The following is a 15,831-nucleotide window of genomic DNA, read 5'->3' on the forward strand; positions in this document are numbered from 1 at the left end:
TACAAGAATATCAGAAATTCTATATTTTCTTCATTCTGTAGTTCAAGAAAGAAATAAACAAACTTTCCTCTCAGAAATTATGCATGTTATTTGTGAATTACATGCTATATGAAGCATATAAAGTTCTGTGCCATATTATGCATCTCTTCTGCAGAAAACGGGACTTCATCTCTGCCAGCTGCCATTATACCTGTCAGACCTTCTATATTTATACGTCTCTGCTTCTCTACTTTCTCTCTTTCTTTCTTTCTCCTTTCCTTCTATGGAAACTTTCTTTCTTTCCCTCTCTTCATGCTTTAAGTGGAATTGGAACTGAGAGATGGAACAGGGTGGGAAAAATATATAGAGGAAAAAAAAAATATGGGAAAGAAACGAGTTTTACTTCGGATGACAAATGACCCTTCCGTTCCCTTTTCCAGAAACCAAGACTGGGTAAAAAAAAATCCACTTTTTTTTTTCAAGAAAAAAAAAGCAAAAACGTAGACCTGGAAGATTGAAGCATGCTTGGTAAGAAAGTAAGAGAAAAAACAGAAGATAGGAGGACAACCACGCGTGCAATATACAAGTATATATATATATTACTCCATTCATATCGAAATCTTGCAAATGTATAGCAGATTCGTACTTCCTGAAACAAAAAGTTCATTGATACGATCGAATTTCTGGTAGCTAAATTAAAAGTGAATCAAATCCAGTGAGCAATACGAGTGCCACTTCGTTCAGTATGCCACTCCTACTGAACTGTTAAATATTATTATTATTATTATTATTATTATTATTATTATTATTATTATTATTATTATTATTATTATTATTATTATTATTATTATTATTACTAGCTGAATCTGCGCTCTCTACACAGCGCATCATTCACATATAAGTATGAATTTCCTTGTCATTCCTCACATCATCTGTACATGTCCCTTTATGGACTCAAGTGAAAGACGTCTTGATAAAAATCGCCAAGAGATACTATAAAGGAGAGAGTGTTTTCGATTATTTTTTTTTTTCAATATCTCGCACAGTTTGCAAAATTTGAGCCCACTTCTGGTTGGAATTGAGTTGATTTTTTAGTTTAGCGTCCCGTTCAGCAGCGAGGCTATATGAGACGTGGACCTACTGATTAACGTGGAATCCGAACCACATGAGCTCCCGCCGGGAATCGAACCCGGGTCTCACTTCTGGTTGGAGTTTCTAATTCATGTATGATCAGTGTTTTCTTTCTTCTTGCATGCAGTATGTAATAAGCAAATACATTAGACACACACAATTAATTATAATGTCAGTGATATATGGTGTTCATTGGGCAAAACACTCCAAACAATAAAGATTCATCTTAGACTGGAGAAATGGTTGTCCTTCGTTTTTCATTATAATTTGGTTAAAAAAACGAACGCCGATGATATACTAACCCTGTATACAAATGTGTTGTGTTGGCATGTATAACTCGTAGGATGTGATGCTCTACATTTTAAAGTTTTAATACTTCCAGTGTACCCCTAAAATATGTAGTAAAGAAATCACGACCATTTTAAAGAAATTCAATTACAACTGAACAATCTACACAAAATTCGCAATCGATCAGTGAAAACGGATTCTTTATAGAGCTTGTGTTTTCCGAAATATCATTGTCAAAAGGATTTCCCGCAAGCATATAAACCTAGAATTTTAATATTTAGATAATAATAATAATAATAATAATAATAATAATAATAATAATAATAATAATAATAATAATAATAATAATAATAATATGGATTATTATTATTATTATTATTATTATTATTATTATTATTATTATTATTATTATTATTATTATTATTATTATTATTATTATTATTATTATTATTATTATAAGTAATATGTAGTCACTGTTAGAAATATATGTGTCACAGTCAGGAGAAGAAAAACGGCAATATACAGGGTGGTCCAAAAGTAAGTATGCATCTTTGCATTGAGCAAGTATGACATTTTAGTTTATTAAGATAATGAGTTTATTTGCTTCAGTCTCTTCCGAACTTAAGGCACAAGTGAAAAAAAATAAAGAGAAAATAATAAAGAAATTAAGTCAATACTTACCGGTATATGGATAACAACCAGCTTTAATTTCTTGAGGGGCAGATAGAATTTGGAAGCAGTTATTTTTTTCTATACCGAAAGTAATAGTTACAGGACCTATATTACAATACAATATTGTGGAGGACAGTCGCGGGACAGACGTATCCACCAAAGAGGGGGAGCTGTAGCCTCCTTCCCCCTTCTAGCGTCGTGACTCTGAGAAAAATAAGTGTATTAATGTGTTGCTTGTGTAGTATGTCAAAATGTCTGTTTCAACACTGTCTGAAAAGAAGCTGTTGAAACTTGCGTATAATTTTTCATATTAATGACAGTATTTTTAAGATTATTTTATTTTAAATTCCTTTTGAGCACATGAAAATAAGTGAATGTTTGAAATTTCTGTAAGAAAATTCCGAATTAATTTCTCTGTGGTATTTCTGATAGATACACGATAGCGATAAACCCGGTATTAGTCTGAATGCCGGTAAAGAAGTAAGGATGTTAGTGGGTTTTTCAATTATAAAATAAGATGAGGGGTTTCATTCACTCCACTAATGCACCTATGTTAAAAGCAACAGCCACTTAAATAAAATTTTTCGGAATCACGAAAAATGTAACGACCATATCAGTTAAATATCCGGTTTGGTTTGCTTGAGTTTAACATTCCACGATTATTCCTCGGCGGCTAACGGAGACGTGGACCTACTGATGATAGTGGAATCCGAACCACTCTTTTCACGTACCCTCAACGAGAATTGAACCCGGAACCACGCACACCAAAGGCAACTATGTTAGCCACTAGGCGAAGCGGGGGTCCGAGTTAATATCCGATTTTTAACAAACCTAATATTATAAAATCAAATATGAAGATATTTGGCAAGTTTTTTTTAGCAGTATTTGCTCGTAGTTAATATTTTAAAGATCTTTTGATTAAACTTTAAAAAAAACTATAAGGGCTTCCACCACCACTTTAAGGGATCAAAAGATAATCCATCCCTCCAAACATTTTTTCTCCCTCTCTCTCTCTCTCTCTCTCTCTCTCTCTCTCTCTATATATATATATATATATATATATATATATATATATATATATATATATATATATATATAATACCCCTATACACACACAAACAGAGATAAACACTTCTTCTGCAACACTTCTTACGAAACGAAATCGATATTCACATCATTCTAAATGGCCTTTTCCCGACTTCTTCAATTCCTTTTCCAAACCAATCTTTCCCGTCAAACTTAAGCAATTTTACTTCCTTCTTCTCTATACTAGTTTCCGAATCTGGTTTCCCCGTTCTCTCACCTCACTTACCCTTCCCCCCATTTTGGCCTTTTCTGTACGTACAAGGTCCTCTGTTCCTATCCTAACACCCAATGTGGATATATATATATATATATATATATATATATATATATATATATATATATATATATATATATATATATATATATATATATATATATATATATATATATATATATATATATATAGTATAAACTGTTCAAACACACACAGTCTTTCACAAACTACTCCTTTTTATATCATTTTCTTTCCCATTTCGTTTCTGTTTTATTTTTTTCTGTAGATACTACTCACTCTTTTTTGTTTTTCTTTCTCCCTCTCTCTTTTCTTCATCACCTATTCTCGAAGTCAATTGTCACAGATCGCTTTCTCTCATATGTTCCTCTTATTTTCGGATATTTGGATCGCAAGCTTACAACTCGCCTTCGTATCTTCGATCGTATTGCTACTCTGTCGAAAAGATGAACTTGTAATTTTTGAGACGGTAGATATACTTTTCTCTCTTGGACCTGTATCTTCTTTGACCTTTACTAGTTTCGGGAATTTCTCTTTTTATTTTTCTTCTTGATCGTTCACTGTAGTATCAGCAACATCTCTTTCTATTCATCTTTTCTCTATTATACACCCACACTCAAACAAAACATATTTATTGGAAGCCGAAGTACAAACAGAGGAATACAAGCAGATAAGAAAGAAGATACAGGGGAATGATTGTCGAATAAAAAAGAAAATGTCAAAAAAATAGAAAAAGAGATATAATCTTTTCTATTGGTTTCTATTGCCTGAAACTGTTTTTGTTTATTTTTCAGTACTTTAATTCTTTCGTTTTATTTTCTGCATCTTACAAATGTTATTCTTTCTTACCTATCTTTACATCTGTGTACACATTCATCCGTCCTTTCGTCGTAGTGCTTCACCGCCCACCTTCATAATTAGTGTTGGTTATTCCTGTTAAATACCACTTTTTGTAACGAAAATCTGCATTCGCTTTATCTATACGGATTTATCTCATCAATGATTTTTTACATTCCATTCGTTGTAATCTTACAATGTACGAACAAGAAATACGAGGGTTAAGTGAAAACTTATCTACAATGGAGCTATGACTTTTCATACATTGCTCATATTGTTCTTTGTTCTAGTTTATTTTATTGTTATGCTGTTGTGGTCATGCTATGAGAGTTTGATCCTAATACCTCTATTTGTCTTCCTTTTGTTGCAGATAGATCATAGCTGCTCCATTAGACGTTTGTACCAAAGAGGAATAACGAGCAGTGATCTGGATTTTGTGGTCGGAAGTTATATCAGGGGCCGCAATCCTTCAAGGACTTTTGGTACAGTATGGGAACAGTGTCTTGCCGCAACGGAGTGTCTACGAATGGATTGAAAAATCCAAAAATGGTCGCACAAGTTTTACGCATAAGGAGAGAGCTGGAGCCGCCATTTTTGATTTTTTTAATACATTCGTAGACACTCCGTTGCGGAAAGATACTGTTACCGTATTGTGCCGCCTTTGATGGCTTGCAACCCCTGATACACCTTTCGACCACATAAATCAGAACACTGCTCGTTGTTCCTCTTTGGTGCTAGTTTGTAATGAAGCAGCCACAATCTATCTGCAACAAATGCAGGAATTAGGATCAAACTTCCATAGCATTGCCACTACAGCATAACAATAAAATAAGCGAGAACAGAGATCAGTATAAACACTGTAAGACAACTTTAGCTACATTGCGTATAATTTTTGACTTACTCTTGTAAAACGCCACTAATTACTGTTTTGCAAACAATTAATTTTCGTTAGTGATTTTCTCTTCTTTCCAAGCGATAAAAACAGAGCATCTATCACTTTCACAATTTTTGAGTGATTAAAACACAGATTATATACGTTCAAAGGTTTATAGCTGTCATTTTCAACTGAATACTGTGTGATAGCACAAGTCCCTCTTTTCTATAAACCACACGGTTAGGAGAAGGAGCTGGCTGGCAACCCAACAGAATTTAATGTTATGCCTAATGTTGATTAAAAAAAATATCAACGGTGGAATGTAAAGAAGATAAATTGTCGATAGTTTAACAACTTCGATAAAATATCAGTGGTGACATGTAAAGTAGATAGTGTTATAGATAGTTTAGCAATTCTGATAAAAATCAGCGGTGACATGTACAAAAGATAGTGTTGTCAATATTTTAGCAGCATTGATAAAAAAATCAGTGGTGACATGTAAAGAAAATAGTGTTGTGAATAATTTAGCATCGTTGATTTTAAAAAAAATCACTGGTGGCATGTAAAGAAGATAGTGTTGTTGATAGTTTAGCAACTCTGATAAAAAAAATCAGTGGTGATATATAGAAAAGATAGTGTTATCAATAGTTTAGCAACATTGATAAAAACTCAGCGGTGACATGTGAAGAAAATAACGTTGTCAATAATTTAGCATCGTTTATAAAAATTAGTGGTTGCATGTAAAGAAGATAGTGTTGTCGATAGCTTAGCAACGTTGATAAAAAAAATCAGTGGTGATATATAGAAAAGATAGTGTTGTCAATAGTTTAGCGACATTGATAAAAAAAACTCAGCGGTGACATTAAAGAAAATAGTGTTGTCAATAACTTAGCATCGTTGATAAAAAATCAGTGGTAGCATGTAAAGAAGATATTGTTGTCAATAGTTTAGCAATGTTGATAGAAAAAATCTGGTGATATGTAAAGAAGATAGGGTTGTCAATAATGTTGATAAAAAATCAGTGGTGGCATGTAAGAGTATAGTGTTGTCGATAGTTAGCAAGTAACTTACTTGTAAATCAATGGCAAAGCATTTCTCTAACACTTGTCAATCCCATTTGCTTACCTCATGGCATTCCTTCCTTTCCCCAATGTCTCTTTCATTATGCTTACTCTGTAAAATGCGCTCCTAAGCTATACACCAGTGAGAAGAAAATGATTGATTAAAGACATATCTCGTAGGGCCCCCTTTGCTCCATTAAATGTCACAATAGCTTATACTCTCGACAGTAGGGTTGCCATATCTTTCGTTTTTCTCGTAAGTTTACGCTTTTATGGCAAGTGTGTGTGACAAAACAATATTTATTGGGGCTGATTTGTCACACACTATTAACAACGAAACCCAACGTTATAATCTAGTATTCAGAGAGAAGATACAATAGATTGCGTTTTTTATCTTTTATCTCACGGACGCTCCAACCTTAGTTTTATTAGAACTTTAACCTTCGTCTTGAACTTGAGAAAGTGCTGTGAAGAATTGGGATGAAAATAAATGTTAGAAAGACAAAAGTCATGATGATTGGAACGAAGCGGTTGATGTCAAATATAGAAGTAGGAGGGAAGAAAATAGTACAGGTGACTAGTTTTTGATACCTAAATAATGTTATTAGTGATAATATGAAGTGTGAACGTGAAATAAATGCAAGGATTGTAAGGGAGAAAGAATACTTTAGAAGGAAGAAAATACTATTTTGTGGGACCTTCAATAAAGAGTTGAGAAAAAAAACTCATAAAATACTTCGTATGGAGTATTGTTTTGAATGGGTCAGAAACATGGATATTAGGCCAAAATGATGAAAAACCACTGGAAGCTTTCGAAATGTGGGTGTGGAGAAGAATGAGGTGAGTTGATTTTGAGTTTAACGTCCCAATCAGCAGCGAGGCTATAGGAGACGTGGACCTACTGATTGACGTGGAATCCGAACCACATGATCTCCCGCCGGGAATCGAATCCGGGTCTTCCACGCCAAAGGCGCGTACGCTATTAGCTTAGCCACGAAATAGCTATGGAGAAGAATGGAAAGAATAAGTTTGGTCGAGCGGAAAACGAACGAGAGAGTATTAGAAATGGTGTGAGAGAAAAGAACAATTTTAGATATTATTAAGAAGAGGAAGAGAAATTAGTTGGGACATTGGCTAAGAAGGAATTGTATCATGAGGGACGTCCTAAAGGGTATGATGGCAAGAAAGAGAGGGAGGGGACGAATTAGACTACAATTGATGGACGATATCAAAATGGGGAAATCGTACGCGAAGACGAAGAGGTTAGCGGAAGACACGTGGAGCATGGAAGGCTCTCGGTTGTGGCAAGTGACCTGCCAATACTGGCAGAACATCTATGGTGATTATTATGATGATGATGAGCCTTAATCTGTCAACACTGTCTGGATCCTGTCGCAATTTCGATCGGTCGTGATATACTGATATCAGGAGCAGAAGCTACTGTGAACTAATAAAAGCAGAACTTCAAATTATTGTGAGTTTGTTGGATATATCCTGCAAGCATTTTCGAACAATACGAAAACGATGTGGGACTGTCAAGAAATTCAGTCATCATTAACATACAATTAAAAGACAGATTTGTGTCATACAGTGGTTGGTTGGGTTTGTGATTATCGTCCCTTTCAGCAATAAGGATATATAAGACAAGAGCCTACAGGTTATCGGGTTATCCGAAACATGGGATCTCCCATCAGGAAGTATAATATACGTTTTCGTGTTTTATGTGTGCACCTATTTTTAACGAAAAAATATCCCAGTTTCCAAGTGAAATTATACTTCGTTACTATGTGAAATCATGAGAGGTCCCGGGTTTGATTCCCGGAGGAGGCACTCGGTCGAAAAAGAGTAAAAGTTTTTCAAGACCAGCCGTCTTGAATGAGGTTTTTCCTGGGTTTCTCATTCATACCAGGTAAATTCCGGAATAATACCTAACATATATGTCCTAGGCCCTTTTTTCCTTCCCGAATCCTTTCTTCCTTTCCTTTCCCCGGATAGTGTGTTCGCCGAGGGACATCATCACTCAAAACGTGACGGGTTAACATGGTCATAGATGCCGAAAGCCCAGAAATCTCAATCCTAAACCCTATGTGAAACCATATGGGCTTGTTATGTGTAAATTCTGAACATCTCATATCCCGTCTTCCTCCCCTAAAGGTCTAAAAAGCTACTTTTTCCCCCTCTTAAAACTCTGAAAACCTACCAGATACACGGCACAAACACAAAATAGTTTCTTAGCATGCCATTTTTATCTTAGAAATCATCTAATTAACAGATAATTACATTGTATGTTACACAGAAGTACGTAGTAAAATGTTATCTACTAGTGTTAATCGAAGCTTTCAGTATGCACAGGAACGCCTTTCTGATATGCAACCCAAACTTCACCTTAGCATTTCACGTACACCGAGTCACGAAGGATAAAATAGGCCCAAAAATACGTGTGTTGTGATGGGAAAATACGTAGGTTACTATCACTATTTTGTATTAACTAATAGACCTAAGAATTTTTCCCTTTAATTATAAATGAATATATAGGTCTATATGATATCGTTGTTTAAATCAATTCCCTTTCGTATCAAATACAATGAAGCAAATATCTAGATTTAGAATGAAACTGCTTTAGAATGAATACTGCTGAATGTGTTACTGCTTTAGAATGAAAAAAAAACATCTCCCCACTGGTGAATGGAATGAAAATAAACAAAATAACGATATTTTTGAAATACAGACTGAGACAATGGAATAAATGTTGATGAAAACTTAATATAAAACCAGGTGAACCAGCTCCTCATTTATTTGTTGGGAGGCACGATACAGATATTTCTTCCAGTTACAATGTTCCAAGTAAGACAGCTGTTGATTTTGTGCACTTTGTTACATATTTCACACTTACAACTGCTAATTTGTTTTGAGCTGTTTTTTTTTTCGCGAGTGGTGAAATGAGAAGTGATAACTAGAAAAAAAAGCAACATTTGTCATCATAAAGAATAAGGTGAGTCAAACCATGGCCCTATTTTGAGAATCTATGAAATGAGGAGTAATGTAATGAGAGGATATCTTTGGTGTAATGAGAGGATAACTATATCTATGTATTTTGAGCTAAAGAAAGCAAATTAAAGATCTCCAAATTCTAATTTTGTCTTTTGTTTTATAGTTATTTTAACGAAAAGAAAGTGAAATTACGATTTTTTCAAATTTGAATATTATCTTTTGTTTTGTAGATATTAGAAACAATAGAAAGAAAAATCACGATCTCCAAATTTAATATCGGGATTTACTGTGCATCTATTTTGAAGAAAAGAAAGTCTCATAAATTTTCCTTTAAATGACTCTCAAGTGGCTTATAAGATTGCATCTGAAGATATTTTTTTTTTTAAATTAAACAATTATAGTAGTTAAAAATATATATGTGAAAGAGAACCACCAACATGATTGCGCTTCACATTGAGCCCATAACCAGTGGTGTTATTTTAATTTTCAACAACCGGTTCTCTCTCTCTTTCTCTCTCTATTATATATAAGAGAGAGAGAGAGAGATAGTAGATAGATAGATATACAGTAATTCTATTAGGAAACAACCATACAAAGTAGATACAAGCAAGTGTTTACTAGATACCCCAAGACCTTCGCAGTCAAGACCAATACAAGGTGGTCTGACGAAATTATGTAGTACTGAGAATATCTTGGAAACGAGTTATCCAAGATAGAAGGCTTCAAAAAGTATTGAAAAGACCTTAATACAGCAATGGATCGACAATTGTTGATAATGGTGTTGCAAATATAAATAATGGTGTTTCATATAGGGTTATTTGTATATAACCTTCACCCTCACCATTTCACTCATATGATCCCATTTCTCATTCTTGATATCTGAGCATCATTCTTGATGTCTCATGCGTGTATATTATGTGTGTGTTTGCGTCTTGGTATAACAAACGGTTCTGCAACTCAACATATTTTAACAACCGGTTCTAGCGAACTGGTGCGAACCGGCTGAATAGCGCCACTGCCAATAACTTCATAAACAGTTTCCTAGACGCATTAAATTACAATATTTCATATCTAAAAGAATATTTTTAATTAGATTTAAATTACTATGCACTTACCTTATGGAACCACTTAACCGCTTGTGGTTGGGGATTTGCACGAATATCACACTGGAAATAAATATTATCTCCTTCGCGAATCTTGTCAGGATCCATGGCACTACCGTAATGTATTTTCGGAACTGGTTTAACTGAAATTATATACCAAGAAAATAAAAGTTAAATACCGTCACAAGTGGGTTAAAAAAATTTCCACCAGTCAAACAAAATCATTAGTACACACTTGAGTTTAAACAGAAATACAAATAAAGCCATCAAATCCATCGGAGGGATACAATTAATCAAGATGTTTCTTCTTTTACAGAATAAAATAATTACTTTCAATATTTACAAATACATCTGAAATTAAGAAAAAAATGAATGGTACGGGAAACCACACTAAATGTTTTGCAGAGAAAGTGCGGTAGCTCAGTGGTAGATCGTTTACCTCTGGTGCTTCTTGTCGATCCCAGCTCTTGTCGACTTTGTGGTGGACAAACACCGTGCTTGTGGGTTTTCTCGAGGTTCTCTCGTTTCCTCCCACTTTCTTCATTCCACCATTTCATTCATTTCTCATCATCACCGTCTCCTTTAGGCTAACCGGCATTACCGTAGGACGTAAAACTTAAAGATTTCATTTTTTTTCAAATGTTTTGCTCCAAAACTTCATTGAATCATGAATTGCGTTATTCTTTGGAATTAGTTAATGAAATAAGGAGAAAATAGTTAAATCTGCTTCTCAGAAGTTAATCGAACCAACTCATTTCTACCAGGAAAGATTCCTCTCAAAATTTCTCACTGGGAATGAATTGTGTTATATTATATGATTAAACACAGAAGAAAAATTCGAAAGAAGAACAACTCTTAAGGAAAGAGCATTACAAGTGACAAGAAGTAAGACAGAACATGTAAAGTAATGGAAAGAGAACGATACAGTTGACAATCAAAGAACATTAAGAGAGTAAATCAAGTTAGGTGTTGAGGATCGATCGCATCTGAAGAAAAATGTATAGAGAAAAGAGAGTGCTGATTTGTTTTATTTTAGTTCGTCCCGTTCAGCAGCGAGGCTATATGAGACGTAGATCTACAGTTTAACGTCAAATCGGAACCACATAAGCTCTCGCTGGGAATTGAACCCGGGTTTCTCACCCCAAAGACGCTTACGCTAACCGCTTAGCCACGAATGAGCCATTAGAAGATGGTGGAGAATAAGAAACCAAATAAACGAGGAATTATTGGCGATAAATGTGTACAAACTAAGTAGAAGTAAAAACACTTTACATTCCTATATAAGACTGCGATGATCATGATGATGTGTGATAAAGTTAAGTTTCTCTTTCCAACGGTGAGACTACGTGAGACGTAGACCTAGAGTGTAAGATGGAATCAAACCTACCATAATATATTCAAGGTTCTCCTACCTTGAATCGAAGCCGGGACGTATTGCATCAAAGGCAAAGGACCAGCGGAGAGGGCACATTCGCTAATTATGTACGGCATACAAAGAATATTTTTGAGTACAACGAACTTGAATCGAGTGAGGTGTTAATATATGGTGTGAGAAAGAAAGACAGAATGAGGAATTAACAAATAATAGGTGACCTGAAGAATAAATCAAGACTGTGACTACTTAGCCACGTTGTTACAAGGATCGACAAGGAATGATCTAGACATGCGGAAAAACAATAACAAATGTAGGAAGATTATTACAGTGACAAAGAAAATAATTTGAATATGGTATGGGTAAGAGAGAGAGAGAGAGAGAATGACCTGGTAAAAGCTCCTTAAAAACATGACTCATGTGGAAAACAGGAAATGTTGATAAAAAAGGGGAGGAGAATTGTTAATGGAATATCTGTAATCCATGAGGTTTGAATTTCTGAGGAAGGTAACACTGAGCTGCTATAACTGTTGCACATTCATTTAGTTTCACAATAAAAAGCCTTTGGTCAGAAATGTGTGATAGATAAACAAACATCATTTTAATGCCTTTAGGACACCCTACTAGGTAAAAGTAAGTTTTATCAGAGAAGTAATTTTTGTCGTGTGGAAGTAACTCTCTGTTTAATGAATTTTTGTATACATCGTACCCTTAATGCTAATTATCCATCTATTCCTTTATTTTAGCTTACTATACTTTCAGATTTTCTTCAACACAAGTGGAAGAAGTTTGTCTTCGTATCACTATTATACTAATGTAATAGCTCGGCGGATCGAAGACAATGTCTGTATACTAATAATATATATGATAACCTCCGTCCCAATTCATTGTTGACGGAGAAAAGAACAATTTCAAGTTATGTTTCAGATTGTTCTGTGTTGGGTTTCTGTAAGACATTGATTAACGCATTTAGTGAGGAAGTATTTATTCTTTCCTATTATACTGTATTGAACACTTACTTTTAAATTTCAGACAGTATCTTCCATTAAATACATACGAAGTGAAACTAAATCATATCCGTCATGGAGAGGTTATCAAAACTTTGGAGGTAAAGAAGATTGTCAGAGTCCATATCTGACAGTGTTTAAGTCCCATATTACACACACACAGGACCCGAAAGTTATACGAATATATATATTTGTATACCTTTCGGGTCCTTGTCTGGAGACGCGAATTGCACTATGTGGCAACGTCTCAGATAAAGAACCATAGGTTATTTCTACCAATCCATCAAATAATTACATCGATTCCTGCCAGATGAGAGTTAAAGTCAATAGATGTTGACACTAGCAGCACTTATTACCTTAACAATCAATATTGCTGTTTGTTGGATTTGTAGAGCAATGCTAATGATTCTAACTGTAAGGTAATAGGCAATGTTGCCACATAGTGAAATTCTCATTCCTCATAGGCGCTGAAGGAGAGCCCCAGAGAGCATTCCATCATATAACATTTTCGCTTTATTTTATCCTGTAAAATAGTGCTCTGTGGTCCGTGGGCGCCATTTTTAGAACACCCGATTATATATATATACAGGGTATTAATAAACTATACCTACAAACTGAATAGGTGATTCCTCGCATCAAAATAAGAGAAAAAGTTCATATGGACCTATGTTGAAAAGCTAGGGCTGTCCAAAATCGCGAAAAAGCCTAAATTCAACAGGCCGTATTTCGAATTCCAGAAACTGTTAATGGTGGTTCTTATCAGTGTAAAGGAAGCAACGCATATACAATCCAAAAATGGATATTTCATGAATTCTCAATAGGTGTGCATGGTATTCCCTACAGAGTGTAATTCTCAGATGTGCTCTCAATAGAGTTTTTAGATATACATTGATTTCAACGAGGGTCCAAAGTAGGCAGGAGGTAAGCCATGACAATGATCGATATCCAGTGCTTCGGAGGGAACCGGCACCTCTATGCGTCTTTTATGTTCAAAATAACGTGTGATGTGATGTATTTCGTAACGGTATATTTCACGTTTTCTTCACTTATAAGCGTGAAAGAAAACATCGCAGCATACGTTTTCCCGAGTACGAGAGATCGTGCTGCTGACGATCGTTAACACTTCCGACATCGTGCCAAAGGATTCCGTTTTCACTGCTATCAAGGCTTATCGTTTGCCTACTTTGGACAAATGTTAAAGTTAGAGCATATCTCAAAATTCGGTTGATGGCGTGTGTGGGTATTTCCCCCTGCACACCCATTGAACATTAATAAAATGTGCAGTTTTGAACTGTGTATGCGTGACTTCCTTTACACTAATAAGGACCACTGTCCACAATTTTTCAAATTCGAAGTAGGGCCTATTGAAATTTGTCCTTTTCGCGATTTTGGACAGCCCTACCTCTGAAATTATGCACTTTTCCCCACAGGTCCACATGAACATTTTCTCTTATTTTGATGTGAGGAATCACCTCTTACAGTTTGTCGGTTTAGTTCATTAACACCCTGTCTCTCTCTCTCTCTCTCTCTCTATATATATATATATATATATATAGTACGGACAAAAATCAGACCGTTATTCAGTTATAGGGAAGTTTTCCGTTAAGAGATTTTCATTGTATTATTATTGTGATTATTTCCTTATTCAGATTACGGAACATTTTTAGCTGTTTAATCCCAATTTTCTACTGCATAGCATTATGTAGTTCAGGCACAATTTAAAATAAAACAAAACAATGAGTTTCATTTACTCATATTGTGCACTTAATTAATGCTTATTAAGCACGAATTATCTTTTGGAACAATACATGTCAAACCGTTTCATCTTTCAAGCGATCACATGTGCAACGAACAGGGCGCTATTTCGAAGCCACAACAATGGAAACCATTCCAATTGGTGTAGATATTTGAATAGTAACAATTAAGGCTAGACTGAACTGAAAAACAAGTGGGGGAGGGTGGAAGAATGAAGGGGGAGAGGGAGAATACTAGAAATGGATGACGAGATAACTCGGTTTTACAGTTGAAGAGAGAACAGGAGGAAGCTTCAATTGCCATTTCTGGTCACGAGCCCACGATCACCTGTAATTCCCCGCTGATTAGCAGGGAAGATTCAGTAATACCCAATCAGGAACCCATTACTCTCACTACGTGCTCTGTATTTTAAATAGAGTATTTTTTTCGTCTGTCTCGAATATCTTTAACTGTTCATGAAATGTTTAAACTAAACGATACAAACATTTTAGATTATTGTTTCCCATTGTTCGTAAACACTTATGTAACGAAGATTATCTTGCTTTTCATGAATTCTTTTCTGATCTCAAATTCTTTTACTTCGAAGATTAGTTGTAGATACTGTATTACAATGTAGATATATTTTTCTCGATACAATGTAATTACCTCCGTATATAGATTCGATAAATTCTAGCGAAGTTCAGTAGCTACACTGCTCATCATTAAAAATGCAGCACCAAGAAGGAGACAAGACATGAGCCCTTATGTTAACAGGCAGACATTTAATGGTATGAGTAGCCTAGACTAAACTTCCTGTTCTGTGCGGTGCGTGACAACGTGGCGACGGCGGAGCAAAACTGGCTGTAGCGGTCAGTAGTCTGTAGGCCCACCATGCGTGGTCAAAATGGTTGCTACATGGCGAGACATTGAGAGAATGAGTCCTTGGATGTCCTTGGATCATGGCAAGCCATGCGTCTTCACCGCTATGACAAAGCTCATCAACTGTAGCTTACGAAGGTCACAGGTTTGAGAGCAGTTGTGCTACCATAAACTAGACTAATTATACTGGCGAAAGATCAGGAGAACGCACCGTCGAAGGAAGCACAGGAACATTGTGCCCTGCCAGAAACTATAGGCAATACGTGAGGACAGACGTTATACTTATGAAATGTAGTTCCCGCAGGTGTGTTAAACAGTAACGCAGCGTGAAGTTTTGAAGTGGGTAGGCTGAAGTTAGCTTCGTAACTAGAGGGTGGCTAGGAGGGGCCCCAATCCCCTGAAACTTGCAATTTTTATTGTATGCATATATGAGTGTAAAGTGAATTTAAGTTACCCCCCCGAAAAAAAACTATTACGCCTTTATTTAAACGATCACGTCTTAGTGTTCTGACTATGCTGTAATGCTTGATAGAAAAATGCTAATTCATGCCATATATTTTTCATACAATGCAAGAAAAAGTATAA

At 35.3% G+C, this 15,831-nt stretch overlaps 1 protein-coding gene across 1 annotated transcript in view; it reads right to left on the bottom strand.

Annotated features, from left to right (window-relative positions):
* Positions 1 to 15,831, bottom strand: part of LOC145664067 (synaptogenesis protein syg-1-like) — a 997,265-nt gene that overhangs the window by 305,351 nt on the left and 676,083 nt on the right. Inside the window, exon 8 of the mRNA XM_081730408.1 lies at positions 10,267 to 10,397. Within this exon, the coding sequence (XP_081586534.1) occupies positions 10,267 to 10,397 (131 nt within the window). The remainder of the gene's footprint in view (positions 1 to 10,266; positions 10,398 to 15,831) is intronic.

This window comes from Thermobia domestica, chromosome 11 (assembly GCF_964235325.1).
Source record: "Thermobia domestica chromosome 11, izTheDome1.hap1.1, whole genome shotgun sequence".
NCBI classification, from domain to species: Eukaryota; Metazoa; Arthropoda; class Insecta; order Zygentoma; family Lepismatidae; genus Thermobia; species Thermobia domestica.